The sequence below is a fragment of the Epinephelus moara genome, chromosome 22, assembly GCF_006386435.1.
Source record: "Epinephelus moara isolate mb chromosome 22, YSFRI_EMoa_1.0, whole genome shotgun sequence".
Taxonomy (NCBI): domain Eukaryota; kingdom Metazoa; phylum Chordata; class Actinopteri; order Perciformes; family Serranidae; genus Epinephelus; species Epinephelus moara.
The window spans coordinates 6,914,206-6,934,116 of record NC_065527.1 but is presented as its reverse complement, the minus strand read 5'-3'; the positions used below and the strand labels follow the sequence as shown (position 1 = coordinate 6,934,116).

The 19,911-nt window shown below is 42.5% G+C and overlaps 2 protein-coding genes across 2 annotated transcripts in view; one reads left to right on the top strand and one right to left on the bottom strand.

Moving 5' to 3' along the window:
- The window catches only part of foxo6b (forkhead box O6 b), a 50,017-nt gene extending 46,244 nt beyond the window's left edge, over positions 1-3,773 (bottom strand). The window contains exon 1 of the mRNA XM_050034625.1: positions 2,294-3,773. Within this exon, the coding sequence (XP_049890582.1) occupies positions 2,294-2,791 (498 nt within the window). The 5' untranslated portion in view covers positions 2,792-3,773. The remainder of the gene's footprint in view (positions 1-2,293) is intronic.
- Positions 1-19,911, top strand: part of rpl15 (ribosomal protein L15) — a 993,591-nt gene that overhangs the window by 743,863 nt on the left and 229,817 nt on the right. The window lies entirely within an intron of this gene.

The following is a 19,911-nucleotide window of genomic DNA, read 5'->3' as shown; positions in this document are numbered from 1 at the left end:
GCAACTTGGAGCCTCTCTCCGCCAATCAGCTTCCTTGCCAGACTGGCCAATCAAAACGTCCACGCAAAGCTTGGAACGAGAGCAGGTATCAAGCTGGGCATCCCTGGGCAGCACAAACAAGGCCCCGGGAATTAAGCTCAGCTTTAAATCCAATTTTAAACCCCCCCATACCATAAAGATTGGACAGGGGTTGTTGCAGACCTAAATCAAATGGTGATTTTATTGAGATTAATCTGCGTCTTAATGCTGCTCAATTGGAGGCTGGTGGGGAGCCAAATGAGATGGCCGAGCAGGGGGAAGCATCAGAGGAAGCTTGTGTGTGAGAGGGACAAATACAAGGGAGACAATGGCACTTAACATAAACTGCTGTAAGGATATGATAACATGACAGGAGGAGAAGACAGAGGATTGTGGATCAACTCGATGTCAAACACACAGATGGTGTGAAATGCCTGTTAATCCCACTACAACTTCTGTCCCGCCCCCCCATGTTCCTCCTATCGCCAGGCTGTGTCAGAAAAGCGAAACACACGGGAGAGTAAGATTTGAAAAGCAAAATCAGAATTGTAAAAAGAAAAAAAAAAAACACATGACGCTCAGTTTAGTCATCACAAGAAGGACTACTTAGCCTTGGAAAACAATCATGTGTGTCTGCTGTGGCTCTGAGAGGAGCTTTAAAGGTTTAAAAAACTCTGAGGATGTCACATTGATGTCATCACAATCATCTAGACTTAAAAGTTTTAACCAAAAGCCTCCAAAACTGGAGGTGTGGGGTTTGAAAGAAGTGGGCAGGGAGGGTCTAAGAGAATGAGTTGTTGCATTGCATTGTGGGAATTGAAGGAAACAGGGTGTTTTGGTGTGTGATGCAAACTACAGAATAAACGTCAGGATATCTCGGCCTCTGCTGCTTCAATTTCAACCATTCTCTCCTTAATCTGTTTGTCTTGAGTTCCCCGACCTCATGGAGGAAAACTCCCGGATCACTGGAGGAACCCTTTAAACATGTTTCCCAGCCATTTTAAAATTTTCATGATGTTGAATGATGTGTCTCTTTTCTAAGCTCTTTGATAGAGCGATGCCAGTAAATGTTAAAGCCCGCGGTCATATTTAACAAGAAGGGAGTCACTCCCCTGTTGTGTCGGAGTTAACAGTGTGTATCCAGCATTTTAGAAATTCCCATTAATTGCAGGGTTGACCATTGTGGCCTTTTGATGAAACTCCCACTGCACCAAAAGACCATAAAACACAAGTGGAGACACAGCGAATCAGACTTCCATGCATGTTTTACACATTTGTTTTGTCTCCTTTCCTAAAAAAGATCTGATTCAGATGTTAACAGATGATTCACATATTAAATCCCAGTTATGACAGACCTGATTAATGCCCATATTTACCACACATACTAACATTTATTTAGACTTTACTGCAATTTTAAGCAGCCAAACATTATTTCTCTAAGTTTGTTTTGAACTGGAGGAAAATTCAGGAAAGTGGCAAAACTTTGGCAAACATGAAGGACAGTATGAGGGGAAGCTACAGTGCGAGGCTTGGAAACAAAAGACCATTAATCCGCACACAGAATGGGTGGTAAATTTAAGTAGATTACAGCAACCAATCTATTAGATTAACCTCATATTAATTTGAATTTAAGGGATAATCTGTAGTTACATCTGTTTGCTGTGACACTGCATGTCATCATCTCTTGTTATTGTCCTTTTAAACCCTTCGCCTTGTGCCATGCTTTTCGCACAGCCCGTGCGTAATTCAACGTGCGCGCACTGGATCGCGGGGGGGGGGGGGCGGGGGGCTCCAAACGGTTTATCCCGAGCGCCCAACCGGCGGCATGGGTGACGCTCCAGTCGAGGAGCTGCAAATCGGACCGGAGGCACACTTTGTCCCCCGCGTGACCCGGTAACGCAGGGGAGCATGGGTCGAAACCAGACACTTTACCGATGCGTCACAGCGCGTAATAGTCGCCTATCCAAAGGGAACCGTGAAGACGGGGAGTTTGGCTCCGTGTGGCTTCTCCTATATGTAGGCTGCAGTTCCTAAATACGATGAACCCAGTGAACCCTTCCAGCCATGCTCACCGCCCTTTTCAACACACTGTAGTGTGGAGTGACATGGGGACACGCCACTGACATAAATTGCTGGAACCAGGGGTCAATTATGTGGCTTTCAAATATGCAGGAAAGGAGTTCTGCTGCAGACACAGACTCAGGCTAAATATAGTGCAGCGTCTCCACTAAAACCTTCACCATGTGGTGTCAGAAAATTCTTTCATGTGGCCTACCTTCCATCCGGCTGAACTGTTGCTGTCGCCTTTATCCTTGAAATAAGGAACAAAGCGAACCATCCAGTCATAAATTTGGGACAGGGTGAGTCTCTTCTCCGGGGCGCTCTCGATGGCACGGGTAATGAGGTCTGCATAAGACAGGTTTCCCCACGCGTTTCGCCGGGAGGACTTGGCTTTGCGCAGCTGGCCGGCCACGTCGAGCGCAGCCCCGGACATGCAGGCAGGAGCGGCCACGACCGGGGCCGGGGCGCCGGCTGGGTGCTTGATCTCCGCCGGCGCGCCGCCTTTTCTCTCGGCCCGGCATGCGGGCACGTTGTACTGCTCCACTTTGACCGATGCCAGGGCCAGACCTCGGCTCGCTTCTTCTCCCCCGGGGAAATCCTCCGGACACGGCAGCGGCCAGGTGCACGACCGCGAACGACTGTGAGGCTCAAATTCCGAATCGATATCAACCTGATGCGCATCCATGCCGCTGTTCTTCATCATCATCAGCATGATGATCTCCCGCTGAATGGATGTCAAAATCGGGCAAGGTCACTATAACAAAAAAGCCTGTCAATTTTGACGCCTGCCAGTGAGTTAAAATGCCCAAACTGGTCCCTTATACAGAGAAAGAGGAATAAATGTGTCTTGTTTCACACACAGAGATGATCAACCAGTATGAAAAAGCCGGCAGCGGTGTGGGATATTATCATTCTCCTCAGTGCAACAATGTGGCATCACATCAGGACAGATGAAGGTGTATCCGAGGCATCAACAACAGTATCAGTCTCTCTTCCATGTTAATTGCACAACACCGGCTGTGTGGCTGCATACAGGACCAAGTGACGGTCAAACATCCATTATGAAAGCCAGACACACTTGGAGAATGTCTCTGTGCCCGCTCCGGCTGCAGCAACAGTTGATCCTTCTGACAGATGAGGTCCAGTGCAGGTTAAAGGGAAACGCTTTATCAAACTCCCCCAAATTAATTGACTTTATAATTGTCTCCACGCTCTGATCCCAGCTTTACTAGCGTCTTTCTGCAGACTGGCTGGTGACCGGCTTCAGCTCAAACTCACTGCGAGCGCAATTACTCCCTTAGAAATAGAAACAGGCTCTCATGAATCATTTATATGAAGCCGTGAATTTCCAGACGAGCGAGAGAGAAAAAAGCCCTCATGGATTTGATTTGGAGCATCCTCTGTGTCTCCTCTGCACGCCGCCAGACGCCTCACTTGGTATAGTAGATATTTCTACCTTTGTCTTTGGCTTTCCGTTCACATGTCACATGGGTACCGTCTCTCTGCCTATTGCTCTGCCTTTATACTACAAGCCTGTGTGTCTCTGAAGGCTTCAAGCCACTTAACTGTAGCCTGGAATAAAGTGGAATAAGTGCTGCTTCCATATAATTGGACGCCGCCTGGATCAAGTCACTCCCTCCAGAACAGGTTTCCAGAGGAGGAGGAGGGTGTGTGTGTGTGTGTGTGTGTGTGTGTGTGTGTGTGTGTGTGTGTGTGTGGTGGGGGTGATGTTCCCAACAATACAGTTTCTAAAGGCAGTCATTTATACAACATATACAGACAGATTCAATCAAATACTTTATCATTATGTTTATGTGCTATTTTTTCACAAGCACCAGTCTTCATGAGTTTAATTCAGTTGTTGCTGATTAAAGATAAATGTTAACTTTATTTCCCTGCTGTTGTTTTTGTTTTTTAATAACATAATAAGCGATATATTGTGCATCAAATCAATTCATGCAAGTCTCTTCGCAGCATAGGAGACATTACGGGGGACGCAGGAGACACACAGCCCTCAATATTTAGAACTTGTGCAAACTGGACCTTTTCTTTTCTCTTTTTTGTTTTTGCACAAAATTAAAGACAATGACACCACGAATTGATGCAGAAAAGATACAATTTTCTGCATAAAAATTCACCACGAAGCAGAAAATTAGTGTTTGATGCTCAAAATTATTTTAAATCCAATGGTAAGAACCTTTACTCTTCATTTCTAAATCCTTGTGAAGGTTGCACATGGTGTTTCTATGTAGAGTAGATTAAAGAGGCGGCCGACAGCTTCATAGGATGCAGCCTTGATTTGCAGTATTTATAATTCATAACGCCTTTGGTCAACATTCATGTATTTTCTAATATAATCCATAAGTAAGACCCCTCGTAGCTGCAAATAATGATGATAATGAATAATAAAAATACACGTAAATCTATAATACTGTCTCCCAGAGCTGCAGCTAGGATTCCCAACACCAAAAAGAAGTGAAAAAAAATCTTTTGGTTATTTGGATTTTTTTCTTCTTCGCTTTTTGTATTTGATTTATTCAGTTAAATTTATGTTTAGATTCTATAAAGTCTAAATGCCGTTTCAACGTCTTCTCCACTCTCACAGGTATAATTCTGGGGCAGAAGTGCTGAAATCTGTATTTATTTGATCAAACACATCAAGTCAAAAATACATTAATTTAGCTCAGTGGTTCTCAAACTTTTTCTGTCATGCCCCAATCAGAAGCTGAAAAAAGTCATGTGTGCCCAAACAAAAATTTGCTATCAATCGTTAATATAATTGGGTAAGCAAATCGTAAAAAACGAGAAACAACTTGGTTTGCTTAGTTCTTACATCCAGTGTCACATTTTTAAAAGTCTTGTTTTCAGTGAAAAGCACATCGCAACTTCGGTATTCTAAAGATTACAGAGGGATCGTGGCTGTGGTGAATAAACTATGGTCAAGGTCTGGTTGTTGTTGGGAAACTAAAGATCATGGTCTGTGACTAGACACGAATAACCTAAGTGTTTGTATGAGATGCACCAGGCTCGCAAGCAACTCCAATGTAAACCCATCTGCATTATTATTAGACGTTCAAGGCAATGGACAAAGCATTAAGAGCACTAAAATCCACTTTAAGTGAGCAGGTTGGGAGGTGGATTGGTCAAACAGGCACAGGACTTTGACCCAGGAGACCGGTGTTTGTGACCCGTGTGGAACTAGACGTCAATATTGCGTTATTTTCTCACGTAAGTTCTCAGTCACATTAGTGGAATATCAACCACTATCTTTTCCTAACCCCACCTACGAAGTTTTGATGCCTAAACCTATTCGCCGACCACTTATTAGTCATGTGAGAACTCTGACCCCAGAGACTAGTGTTCATATCCCTCGTGATGTCGTTAGTCACCTAAGTCATTAGTCATGTGACTCAAACGTCAACCACAATATTTTCCCAACCCTGCCTGAGTAGTTTTGTTGCCTAAACGTAACTGCCAACCTCTTCTTAGTCAAGTGGGAGGACTTGCGTCAAGATTGGCCAACCATCTGTGTCAAGATACATTGCAAAAGGCTGCCCCTTGCGTCATTTCAGTGATGCTGGAGCCTTCTGTCCATGCGTCAAAATATGACGAGTAGGGATGAGATCACATTGCCGTTAAAGGCAGATGTAACACCTTTACTATGCATGTCATTACATGAAGGCCATTGATACTCAGCAGGCTTTTTGGGTACCAGGAACTATGGCCAGGAAGCTAAATTTAGATCACTGTTACTCCAATCAAAACACAGGTAATGTCACTGAAATGGTTTCTGGGTTCCTGAGACAGTTCCGCAATGGAAGTGGGATAACTGGTAGCCATGGTCCTGCTTCTCCCCACTCAACATACTGTGCTCACATTTTCCACGAACAACATTTTTAATATTCTACTTGAGTGTCAGATGGGGTGATTCTTTCTGTTTGTGGGGTCAAAGAATCAAACTACCAACTCCCCTCGCTGTCTTTGTCACACGCCATTGCCTTTGGTAGGTCTGAGTCCATAAAGCGGGGCTTCATCAATAGCTGCTCTGTGTTGTAAGCTCCTCTGGAAACCCCCAACACTGATAGAGGCTGCCACTCTTTGACAGCCGGTTGTCAGTGACAACCATAACCTCAAATGCACCTAAATGGAATGCTTTCATGAGGACTAAATGGGCCTATCAACATGAAGAGAGCCAGCGAGCGGTGTTTGTGTGTGAGTGTGTGTGTGTGTGTGTGTGTGTGTGTGTGTGTGTGTGTGTGTGTGTGTGTGTGTGTGTGTGTGTGAGAGAGAGAAAAAGTGGAGAGAGATGCTGTAAATGGGAACAAACAGAGGGAAAATTCAAAACACATGGCTCTGCGGTTTCGAGAGGAGATTTTTATGTGCCGCAGAGAAGTTGTAACAGGAATGCGGTGTGACTCCTATCATATGGAATGAAAACACTGAGGCCGTGCCAGCAGGGTGGATATAGGGTGTTCAGCTGTGGCTTACAGCAAAGTCCTCGTCATCACGGCTAGGTGATGTACCGCCACAGCGTAAACATGAGAAACATGAGTCACACGGCTGGACACGACACGAGGCAGACAGAGAATTACATGTTTTCACACAGGGGGAAGTGGATTTGTCAGAGATACTGAGGCTGTTTGTGCAAAATATGAAGTGAGCCTGAACATTCAACTCCTCCAAGAAACATATTTTACATCAGTGTTTCATTTCCAGCTATTATTTGTCAGATTAACTGATTCTGCCAAGTGGATTTGTGTGAGATTCATGTTTATCCATTTTCCCTCTGTTTTCTCATCATCAAATATTGATGATATGCATATTGACTGTCACATCCACCTCCTTCAGGCTGCTTCTTCGTATTGATCTCTTGGTCCACTGATGCCCAAATGAAGGGATGTACCAAGAGGTAAATAACCCATAATCTGTCTGCACACACTTTAGGGTGGCATAAATCTGTTCCATTTAAAGGAAAAGTCCAACATTTTGGGAAATATGTTCACCATTAAACCTAAAGTCAAATGTGTGGAATAATATCGTGCAGACATACTGTAGCTCCAGGGTGTGTTAGCCTAGCTTGGCACAAAGACTGAAAGCAGGGTGAAAGTGCTAGCACACTATATCTTAGTTAAAAGTAAAATAAAATGCCTTTCAACAGCTCCGAAGCTGCCTTACTTACTAGCAAACATAGCGTTTTGGCCTTTTGCCCACATGAAAACTGCATTTTAGGTCACTGAAAATGATCCGTTTGTAAAACTCCAGAGTGAAGATTTTCAGAAACTCAGTTTTCGGTGTTGATGTGTAGACGGGGAAACGTTTTTGGCAGAGTGTGCACCGTTATCTTGTTTGTGAGCCGTCATAAATAAGGTGGCATTGGAACTAGTGCTGGCTCTAACCTCGCTAACAGGACTTTTTACATGTTTATGTACACATACAGAGGTATCAGAATGCGCAGTATTAGCTTTTTCACAGGCTGCAGATTGGCCAACATCTTCTTCTTCTCCTTTTTGTGTTGCGCTGATTTAGGATTATGATTATATGACCATCTTTTGGTTTGGCATGCTCTTGAAAGCACTTCAGTTGTGTTTTTTCATCTTCATTTGAAAGAGATTTTCTTATAACAGGGTGTGAGGGTGAGAACAAGAGGGTTAAAAGCCCTGATTTTGAAAAAGTACCTTTGTTCATGAGGACTAGGCCTCATAGAGACGAACCTATGACTGGAAAGTTAGACGGCATGACGGCTCCTTTAAAGTGAAGCCAACACATCCAGATTACCCCCTGGTGTCTGGCTGCAATGTAGGTCATGAACCCCGACACCTCCGTGTTAGCAGAAGGGCAAAACTGAAAGATCAAAGTACAGGTCAAATAAATTTGTCCTAAAGATGGCTATTTTTCCCTCGCTGATGTGTGTTCAACTGTGTTTTTCTTTTAAGTTTGGTTTATTTGATGCTTTAAATATGGGGAATGACATCATGGGTGTACTTGGGATCATGGCGCTGCTCATGATTGGGTCAGATAGGTGTGTGGGCCACAAGTCAATACTTACTGATCCACACTCTGGCTCAAAAACACAAGATGGCAGCGCCCATATCCAGGAAATTTTGGCTTCATTTTTGTACAATGGGAGCAAGTGGCAGCCATCTTTATATACAGTCTTTGTGACGAACCGAGCATTGTCACCCGACTTCGCAGTTCGTCTCTTCTCTGCATTTCATCATCTTTCAGCTCACTCTTTTGATTCAGCCTCACCAGTCTTGTAACCTCATTTCCAGCTGCGCTGAGGAAGCTCTGAAAACCTCCACACTACCTGACAAGCACCAAACGGCAAGCAGAAGAAGTTGGCATCAGGTGGCCAGAAACTCCACATAAATGCCACTGTTGTTCCATATCTGTCAGATTCACACATCCACCACAGCAGCTTTATAAGGTGATAATGTCATTCACGTGTTTAAAGCCAGCGTAAATTCTAACCCTGTCCTGCCGCCCCGAAGTGGCCAAAAATCAATCAGCAGCGCTGCAGTTTAACCTCAGAGGTGGCAGATCATTAAATCTTTATGTGGGTTGTTTTGTAAGGCACTGGCATGACATTGTCATTTAGGTATGGAGACTTGTTGTGAAATGCAAAACCGCAATGTCTTGTTTTTACATTTCTGTTTCTACATTGCATGAGAAGGTTCAGAGCTTTGTAATTGTTGGAAGGCGTATTTTTATACTTTTGACGGAGTTAGGCTCGCTGTGTCCCCGTGCTTATAGCTGTTGTGCTTAACTTAGGCAAAAAACATCCTGGTACTGGACACATGAGGATGACATTGATGTTGACCTTTAAGGCGACAAAGTGCTGTATTTTCTAAAATGTCTGACTGTTCCTTAAAATGCATGAAAGCAGCATGTTAGTGTCCTGTTTCTGAAACTTGCTGTACATGAAAAATGGTTCATAAAGGGGAAAAGTTCACACTTGTCTGAGAAACTAATTGATTTTACATTTGTTTGTGTCAGGCTGATCACCAACTGAGACTCAGGGTTTAACCTCCTTTTAAACACCACATCACTAACTACAGCAAGGCCCCACACACCTTAGAGTGAGCACTAATTGTCTCTTCTCCACGGGTCTCCCTCCTTCATTTTCATGCCTTATCCAGTGAGCCAGTCAGTCAACCTGCAGGATTATTGATGTGTTTTCTGGCGGAGGGGGGATGCCACTCCCTGCCTTGGGAAACCCTGAGGCTTTCAACTGTTGAGTAACACTGACTGCTGCCACCGCCTCCAATCAGGAAAGTTGGGATGTGCTCTTCTGTGTTTATAATGAGGCAAAGCAGAAAGAAAGAGATGGTGGCACCCTGAAGTTTTCACTCACTTGTTTCACTTCATTTAATCATAAAGCTGAGTTTCAACCATGGTTCATGGATGTCTTCATGCCAACCCGGCACAAATAAATCTGTCAAGACCTAGCAGCTCCCTCAAGGTGCCTGGACCAAAACCAGCTTTTAGGGAAAATTTGGTTTATTAAAACTTTGGTTTTATTTTTGTAGTTTTGGCTTCAAATCATATTCCGTGACTTTTCAGCAATGTTATCGTGCTCCAACATCTCTGCAATTACTTTGGTGAGAGTGTTTTCATAGGTGATGAAAATGATAACTACAAATATCAGACACACAATCTGATCAACCTGAATTACACTTTAGAGCAGTATATGGCCACAGAGGCAAAAACAAAAAACAGCTGTAAACATGGCTTATTATCACCTTATTAAGTTGATGTGGTGAAATGTTTATTGTCTAGTTACACATCTAAGAGACACAGAGCAAGAGTAGCATCAATTTGGAACTGTGTTTCTGTTCCAACCGGCTCTGCGGTTATCTGTTTTGTATGGTAGCCCTGAAGGTCAAAACACAGAAACATACCAGAAAACACAACCTTGAAGAAAACACAACAACCTTTCAGAGAACATAACATTTCACAAAAGACAACAATATTTCACAAAACATTACAACATTCCAGTTTGAGTCTCACCAAATGCTGTTGTGTTTTTTCTTTTGTGCTTTATGAAATATCGTGTTTTGTAGAAAAGTCATGTTTTCTGAATTGTCGTGATTTGTGAAATTTCTTGTTTCGTGAAATGTTGCTGCGTATTGTGACATATTTTGTTTTGTTAAATGTTGCTTTTGTAAAATGCTGTATTTTGTGAAATGTTGCATTTTGTGAAATGATGTAGTGTTTTGTGAAATGTTGTAGTGTTTTGTGAAATGCTGCGTTTTGTGAAATGTTGTAGTGTTTTGTGAAATGTTGTAGTGTTTTTTTAATTGTCGTGTTTTGTGAAATGTTGTATTTTAGTGAGATGTTGTTGTGTTTTGACCCTCAGGGCCACTGTAGTTTTGTTTTGGTCTCCACTAGGACCCTTCAATACCAGAGTGACGACACTTCCATTGACTCCTCTGGTATGCTGAAGTTAAGCCTCACGCGCCCTCTAGTTACCTTTCCGACCAGAAAACCCATTCACTTACAGTATGTCTGACGCGCACTTGCTTGTAAGTTGATTAAAACAGCCTTGTTTTTACTTTTAGGTGTCTTGGTCATATTAAGTCATGCTTATAATTTGTTTATTTCAAAATGTAGAGAGTAACATTATGGTAGACAACTGTTTTGATTTGTTTTTTTATCTGTAAACGGGTCACTGATGCTCCTATTACAGTAGACTAGAGTAGATTTTGCTTTTAGGTTTGATTGACTTTGGAAACGCACAAGAATTCCTGGTCGGCAGCAATGCAGCAATACTGAAGTTCAGTCAGTTCTTGGTCGGATATGCAGCGCGCTATCCCGCCACTAGAGGGCACATGACCAACTTTCTGCTTGTCACTTGTCGCTACTCTGGTATTGTAGGGTCCTAGTCTCCACAAACTACTTGGTTCATTAGCTATTAAATGTTTAGCTAGCTGCTAACTTCATCTGCCTGTTGTTTAGTGCTGCGCAGGTTGTGTACAGTGGGTTTTAGCATTTTTGCTGCTTGAGGCTGCTGAGAATAATGAGGACACAAAAGCGAACCAAAACACTACAGCTGTGGGCCATAAAACCAAAACAATTAGCTAAAAGATGCTAAAAATGCTCTGTAGAGCTGTGGGGAGCTGCAAAGTTGGGCGATAATATTCGGGGGGGTTGTTACTGTGACTTACCCCTTTCGCATTACACACAGTCATTTGATCCATTGTTAATGCTGATCAGTGCAGCTTTAAGTCTTAAGAATGAATTTTAACTATAAGCGCTAATGAGCTCTGACAAAGGCTAATACAGCTAAAACATGTTGCGTTTTTTTCTTTTCAAAGACTACAGCAGCTCAAGTCATTAATTAGCACATGTTCAACCAAAGAAAAAAGGACTAATGACTGAAATCACTGTGGTGCTTTTTAAAATGAAAACCTGCATTGTGTTTGTCCTCAGTGGCACCTAGTTGGGAATCTTTGGGTTCGGCTACACACTAGCTTTGGGCAAGTCAATTATAGTACTCAACTTTTTTTTCAATGCTCATCCTTAAACAACCTTCCCTCTTTTTTTCTTTCTCCCCATCAGTCCATAATCCCTCCCTCCAGCCCTCCCTTTTCTTTACAACCAACCCCAGTTACATAAGACTGCCGAAACTGTTGTTTTCCAGCGGGACTCACTGCTGTGTGCGGAAACTGTGGGAGCAGAGGGTTGGGCATCTCAGCCCTGTACACTGCCAATGGCCATCCCAGGAATGCATCCTCTCTGTGGGTCTGGGCCGCAGCCAACCATGTGGCCTCCCAATGTCACCGCGGCACTTAGACAAAAAAGAGACGGGTTTTTTCCCCCAAAAAACAAAAGGCTGCATTTTGCTCCCACATTGGCAGTACATGTTGAGGTTGTCTAATACTGCACGCGTGTACTCTTTCTTCTGCTTTTTATAGGTAGAAACCACAACATTGTGTTGCGCCTGCCTCGCAGCCCTTTGATGAATACAAATACAGTTTTAGTAATATTTAAAGAATCCCCCTCAAGCAATGTTCAGTGGTGAAAGGGTTCAGGCAGACGCAGTGACAGACTTCTCTCTGCCGTACCTGACATAAAGAGGTTTAGCTAACACTACCCGACACCTACTGTTAATCCTATTTTAAATTGCACTCTCAACCATGAAATCCACTCACAAGAGGAAAAAATACAGTGATGCAGTGCAGAGGTGTTACAAAGATAATCTTTCCCCTGCCACTTTTCCCCCACTGGCTTTAAAGCAACAAAAGCAGGCAGGTACAATTAAAGTACGGGTAGGTCTTCTGGGCCAAAAAAAAAAACGGCAAAGAAAGAAGGTTTGTGAAATTAGGTTATGTGGGGAATAAAAAGGGGAATGGTATCACACTGTGTCAGCAGGCAGTGCCAGACATATGGCAGACATTGGTGGTAACCGCACTGTAAGATTTTTTTTTTTTTTTGCCAAAGCTTGATTTGACCCAGTCCTATAAAGCTTCCTGATGGTGGTTGCAGAAAGTTAATCACATGAACTCTTCCAGGCCTTGCGGTCTGCTAACCCAGCACTGATCCCAGAGCTCAGGCATGGGTCTGGACGGTTACATGGCCTCTGCACGACCGTCACAACTGAGGGTTCACAGAGAGGAGCAACACCAACAAAACTGGGATTCTACCAACATGTCCTCCGGTCCAAATGACACATCAGGCTGAGGCTCAAAGCTCATTCTTGACTTTGGAAATGGAAGCGAAGGAAACAACCTCACAATTTAGTAGCTGCTTTGGTCTGATCTTCATCAACACATGGAGTTTGCCCAGTTTTTATGGAATTGTGGTTGAGATTTGTTTTTTCTGAGCACATTAATGACTCCTTTTTCCATGTTGGTTTAAAAGCTGATGTCCAAAGTACATTCTTGACCATAATTATATCACAGTGATGTCGTCAGGGTTGTCTTCTCAGTTTCATAATTGGAACAAAGGCTTTGTTATAAACAGGGGTGTCTGAAAGATGGATGTATAAAGAGAGCTGCAAACAGCATCGGAGGCGTAATTTCTGTAGAAGTTGCTTGGTGGCGCATGAAGCCAAAAAAGCTTCATTTCCGTGGTATGGGATTACCCGGATGTTCTGCATTGTGGCGCCCTGTAGAGCAAGCACACTGGAAACCTTTGTTAGCCAAACATCTAATTTCCGCTCAAGCAGCAACCTCAGAGGCTGAAAATGAAGCCAATGCAGAAGTGCCAAAAACTGCAGTTCATCGGATGGCCACTTGAGGCTGGCTCCAAAACAGAGTAAATCCCCAAAGACACCAGTGTTGAAACAAACAAACATATTTACAACTTGGTACAAAAAAAATGTCAACATTTATTTAGTTAAATAAATTTTAACATTTATTTAGACAGCTGTGGCAGTCTATGAGTCAGATCCACCCAAACATGGTCACTTCTGAATCCAAAGAACCAGGATGGGGACAGCCGAAATGCCAAACTGGAGGCTTAAAAACGAAAGTCCAGAAACTAATGGGTGGCATTACAGTGGCTACATCCAGTGTTAATTTTGACAAGAATTTTTAATTTCATTTTAGTCTTAGTCACTCACCAAAGACTGGATTTAGTTAAAGTCACATTTTAGTCTTTTAGTTTTGTTTTGTTTTAGTTAAAATTTAGTCAGTGGAAATCAGTTTTAGTTTTAGTCTCATTTTAGTCTTTTGACGTAATTTGACAGTTTTGTTATACTGTAATAGATTTTGCAAAAGGGTGTTTGTCATGGTAGTAAAAACTCCATTGTAAGCATACCTTTAACTGTGTGTTTAGTCATTTAAACTAAGAATGTACCATATTACTCTTGTATAATAAAAATGAATGTCTAAGGCTTGTTAGAAAAAGTGTAATACATAATCATGTCCTTCACAGGTTCTTGTTTATTTTCTGTATATTTGTACAACAAATGACTTACAACCTGCAAGAATAAAGCTTCAGTCCTCTTAAGACATCAAAAGAAGATCATAACAACTTAACTGTTATTATGCCCATTTTAATTTAGTATTTTCTTACAAGGGCATCAAAACACATTTAATCATATGCCCATTTTAATTCAGTGTTTGTTAAAGGACCGCCAGGATTACAGCGCCCCTCCAAGGGCCGCAACGGTCATATGTAACTTCATTGTTTATGCTGCCCGTGTGCTCAGAAGCACACAAAAAAATGCATTTTTGAGTAATTTCCGAAAAGTTATGATAAAATAAAAAAAACTGACTGACAACCACTGTCCAATGTCTCATGTTAATTAATTAACACTATTTGTTGGCTTTTTATAATGACTTTTTTTTTTTTTTTTTGCTGCAGCGCCATCTCCAGTTGAAAGTTGTGATTTGCTGAATACATTCTACAACAATAAATTAGATTAACTTTTGGTTTATAATATTGTTACGCATTTTAATAAAAAAACAACTTAAGAATAAAAGAAATAAATACTGAAATAATTAGTGGAAACTTTTTTTTTTATTGATACTCCTCCTCTCTGACATACTAACACACACACACACACACACACACACATTGAACACGCGACTTTTTTTATTGACCGTATGAATGGTTTCGTTTTCAAATAAATATTTGGAAACGAAAATGTATGCTTTGGTGTACTTTTACAGAGTTTTACAGGCGTTGTTGTTCCCAGCTTCCCGCTGTGGAGCCAAGGCTTCTGTGTGGCAAAACTGGACGTGCACCGCCACTGCACGGAGGGCGGGGGGAGGTCATCCAATCAGAAAGACAGACTGAGAGTTTGAATTTCAGTTTAGATAATTGGTTAAAAAGGAAAACAATCAAGGCATTGAGCATGGTTGTAATCCAGATTGTCCGGCCAGCCAGCGTCAGCTTTTTCGTCACGTTTTTACTCGTCACTTCATAATGAACAGAGATTTCGTTTTAGGTTTTGCTGTCAGTACTTATTAAATTTACGTTTTCGTCACAAATTAGTCACGGAATAAAGGGTCGTCAACGAAAAGTTTTCGTTTAAGTCTTAGTTGACAAAATTAACACTGGCTATGTCCATGGTTTATAGAGTCTGTTCCACTGGCAAGGTGCCTAGCTTCCAATTTGGCGCGCCACTAACTCAAATGGGAATAAAAATGTAATCGTGTGGTTCTTCTAGACTTTCAAAATGTTATCAGACCAAATGGATCAAATACTGATAGTGAAACAAGTCATTTTCGCAGGGGCTGTAGCACTTAAAAAAATCTATGCACTGATTTACAGATGTCTCTTTCACACTGTAAGTCTATGGAAAATAGTATATTTGGGCCCAACTGCATCATGGGACGGACCTGGAAATTATAATTCCTCTATGGAAATTGGCCCCAAAGCCTTAGTTGTTTAGGGGCTTGGTTTGAAAGATAGAGCATTTACCAGGCAGGGAGGGTGTAATGAGAGATCCTTTTAAGTTGATGTAGGATCCAGAATTTTTAGGCTGTTACTAGGAAGTGAAATTCAAGATATCTCTACCTCTGTCACTTCCATTTTGGCAATTCTTCTATAAACATGCCTCTTGTGAGTCCCCAGGTTTTACTGAAGTGTAATACTAAATTGCTTCTCAAAGATTTGGTTCAACTCAGGCAACTAAAAAGACTTCATCAAGCTTAAGGAAGGATTGTGGTCATGGTTAAAGGAAAGTAATGCCGATAGAAGACGGGATGTAAACAGGATGTAAACTGTGGCCTATTGGTCTCACCCACTCTGTTCCACAAATTAAGGCTTTAGAAGAAAGACGCTGGTGACCTGGAACGTTCTCAGGTCAGGAAACTACACCATTTGCTGTGTCTTCCTGGTGTTTCTTCTTGTTTATTCATGGCAAGGTTGCAAAAGTTTCTGAAACTACATGTCAACATAAAAAAGGCAGCAGTTGGACAGTGTCCAGGATTGGCCCGAAACAGTTGCTTTTCACGCACAACTTCTAAACTTGTGAATAAAAGATATGAAAAACTAACTGAGAACAACTTGGGATTGGTGCGGATCGCAGGCAGTGAGGGGGCCGCGGGCTGACAGGAGGCTGTAAAGAAAGGCAGTAGACAGTACGGGAGGCCGGCTGTGACAGGGGATGGCAGGGTGGGTGTCACCAGGTACGATTCCCCCTGTCTCGCTGTATCTCAAGAGTTTCGCCTGGCTGATCAGGGCCGACAGGACCGCTGCTCCCAACCTTCAGTCAGCTGTCACACGAGGTCACCGCCGAAGACAAAGTATGCGAGTCACACACTGTACAGGCCAGACACACGTCGGCTACATGCGTCGGCATTCAGTAGTGAGCTCTCGTGCTGCATGTGAAGTTTGACACCCCCCTGCTCGTCTCAGCTCGGGGTGGGCCGAGAGGAAATGATGTGGTGCTGAATTTAATTTCTCTATAATTTCTATTATCTTGGCGGTCACGGGCTAACACTGGGGAGTGAAAATAGAGGAATAAAAACACAACAACTTGGATTAGAGAGAAAAAAAATGAGGGAGTTCAGAGGGTCGTATATCATTAAGCAATTGAGAAAGTTAATTAGGCAGCTCTGATAATTATTGCCATGGCAACCTGAGCGCACTCATGCAGATTTGATTAACGAGGTGCCATTTATCTGTACTGGCTAGACAGCAGGGCCTGCACAGAGCTTGAGAGACCCCTAAAGGTGGAAGATATGTAATGTATGCTTTATCCACAGCCACAGTGGATTCTTGTGTTTTATTTAATGCATGCAAAATACAGATTACGGCTTCTAGTAGAGGACAGAATGTGCATGGTTTATTGCATGGCTCATATTATGGAGTGGAACAAAGCTTTAGTTTCCTATTTCGCCTCATTGTCTCACACAGTCTGACTGTTGAGAGGGTTTCCCATTAAAATAAATGCCATTCCTATATTCATAACTGACTGTCAGCGGCATGGCATTGCAAAAAAAAGAGTGGAAAGAAAGAATGTGATTTACATCTAGAGGAGTGTGGAGCGAGGGAGAGACATAGGGGTGTTTGTGCATTACAGTACACATGTTGCCCTCTGGTGGAAAAACAACATAATTCTAAGCTTGCACGCCTCTCTGCTGAAGGGTGTCTGGAGCCTTGTTTAGCAGCAGGCAGCGTATTGTCAGGCGCAGAGACACTTCATTATGTGGTGGGGGACAATTATTAATGGCTGTTAAGAGAGCACAGTGCAGCAGTAATGTGGAAAAAATAAAGCAATAAGAGACTGAGAAGCCGAGCCATTTCAAACGCAATACCTGTCACCAATCAGGACAGGATTCAAAAACAGAGAACAGATAGGTGCTCAGAATCTTCAGAGAATATTCTCATCAACATGGGGAGAAAATGACACATTTAGCATGTGCTAGAGACATGCTATCAAAATCAGTTTGCTAAAAAAATCACTTAATTAGCACTCTCAAGGGCTGTGTTTTTTTTTCTTGCCATAGATAGGACCGTTAGCAGCATGCAGACAAAAGTGAATACATGAAAGTAAAGTAAGCTCAGTGGGAGATTTCTCCAGGGACCCGCTAATCCTCTTCCACATCATTTCACACACAGCCAAGTGAGAGGTATGGATTATAGTTTATTATACAAATATCAAGCATAGTTGAATTCTAATAACAGCCATATCAATTACAGCCCTCTCACTCTAAGTGTTTCATAAATATCTGACAATGGCACTTGCTTAGAAAAAGCCACATTCTGGTGTAAAAATAGAAAAAGGGAGGAGAAAAAAAATAACATTGATTTTACTGTCACAAATACCGCTCTCTTTATTGAGTTCCTTTGAAGTCAATCTTCACCCACAGTTCATAGCCTTGTCGCAGTCTATTACAGGTATGTCTACTACTCCTTTCCTGGCTTGTGACATTTTCTTCCTATTTTTATGAGTAAATCAGCTACTGACCAAATATTATTCACACAAAGAAGAATTCACCCAAATGCTGGTCAGGGAAAAGTCTATATAAGACAGAGAGGAACGTGATTTTTAAGACTAAACTTGTGCCACACCAGTTAAAGCTGATCTATGGCAGTTGGTACAGTGTGTCGCACTGGAAATCCACAAAACAAACTCCAGCCAGACACCAGGGGAAGCCTCAAATGTCAGGGTGATAATTATTTAGCTATTTATTTTACTCCTTTGCTCGGTTATTAAATTATCAAGGTCGCATCTAAGAGTATTTGAGTCCGTCTTTGAAAGTATCACCAGCCAGAGAGCTGTTATTTAAATGTAGGTCCAGTTCTGTATTGTTGAAAGTAAATATTAGAGCTGCACATTTTTTATAGGATAGATATGACTATGTGTAATAAATGGTTAATGGACTGCATTTTGAAGCGCCTTACATCACAAGGACAATTACACATTCACACATCGGTGGTCGAGGCTACCGTACAAGGTGCCACCTGGTCATCAGATAAACATTTACGGGGCGTCGGTGGCTTAGTGGATAGAGCAGGCGCCGCAGCGGCCTGGGTTCGACTCCAGCCTGTGGGCCCTTTGCGTAATGTCACTCCCCCCCCCCTCACATTTGACTGTCCTGGAGCACTTTAGGTTCAGTATCTTGGACAGTAAACATGTAGGGCCCTATCCTCTAACTGTAATTACTAGTTTCAGACTTATGCAGATGTTATTTTCACAACCGGCGCCTGTTTTGTGTAAGTAGCAAATGTACTTGCTCCCATCTGTGTGCCCACGGGCATGTTGGTCTCAAAATTAGGTGGTCAGGCACATTGTTGTTGAATTGCTATTTTGAGGCAGCGGAAAGCGAATGCTCCACTGACCAGCAAAGACTTCTGCTAAAGTCAGAATGGTACAGTATTTTCCTGCTATCCAAAGGGTGCATTATTCAGATGCACAGTGCATTTACACTCTGTTTGTCACACACACGGGGACACAGGGATAAGGAACAATGAGATACATTGTCTAAAATGTGAACATAGCAGAGGGCAGAGAAGACACGTATGCATTTAGTCATGACGAGCAGCGTAACTTTGTCGATTTATTCAGAAGCTAAAAGTTTAATTCTGTTTCCTCTCTCAAGTTTAGACCTACAGTTTTGCTGCATAAACATCCCTCAATATTTGCTGCAGTGACATCACTTCTCTGACTGCATATGGGTACGGTCACCCATGAGTGAAATACGTGCAAGCAGAGGGGCAAATAAAATAAGCAAATCCACATCGTTGCATTGCGTGGAGTTCAAATTTGATGAACTTTGACCGGCCAAGCAGCAGCTTCTAATGTAAAAGGAGCATCTGCAGAGGGGACATTTACTGTTGCCGTGTTTAACCAGCTGATATTGTGTGATACTGAACATGAAAAATACAATCCGCCCAACATGAGACATGTGGCAGGGCTGGCAGTTAGTTGGGAGACAGGCGTGGAAAGTGAGACAGCGGAAACGGTACCAAAAACATCAGAATTTGCTATATTTATTAGCAAGCTAGCTAATATTTGCTACTTCTCCAGTTTGCTGAATCCACAATGTAAATAACAGGGAACAGGTACAGGTGCACCTGGGTTTTAAAGGGGATGACACCCCGACTGGTTGAATTCATGTTACAGCCAAAGCAAACTCATGATTATTTAAGGGACTAAATAAAACCCCCTGTGCTCACGTTGTGCCTGAAATACACACTGTTTAACTCACAGAAGTGGAGTTGGAAATGCCCTATATGCACTTGTGCCATGCACTTGTGACTATGCATTATAGATTGTTTAAATAAGACCTGTAGACGGCAGGAGCCAGGACTCCAACCACCGACCTTCCGACTGGTAGATGACCACTCTAGATGTCCAACGAGGTCCACCCCTCACTCCTCCACAGCTCCAGCCTCTCATCCACAAACCAATGGGTGACGTTACAGTAG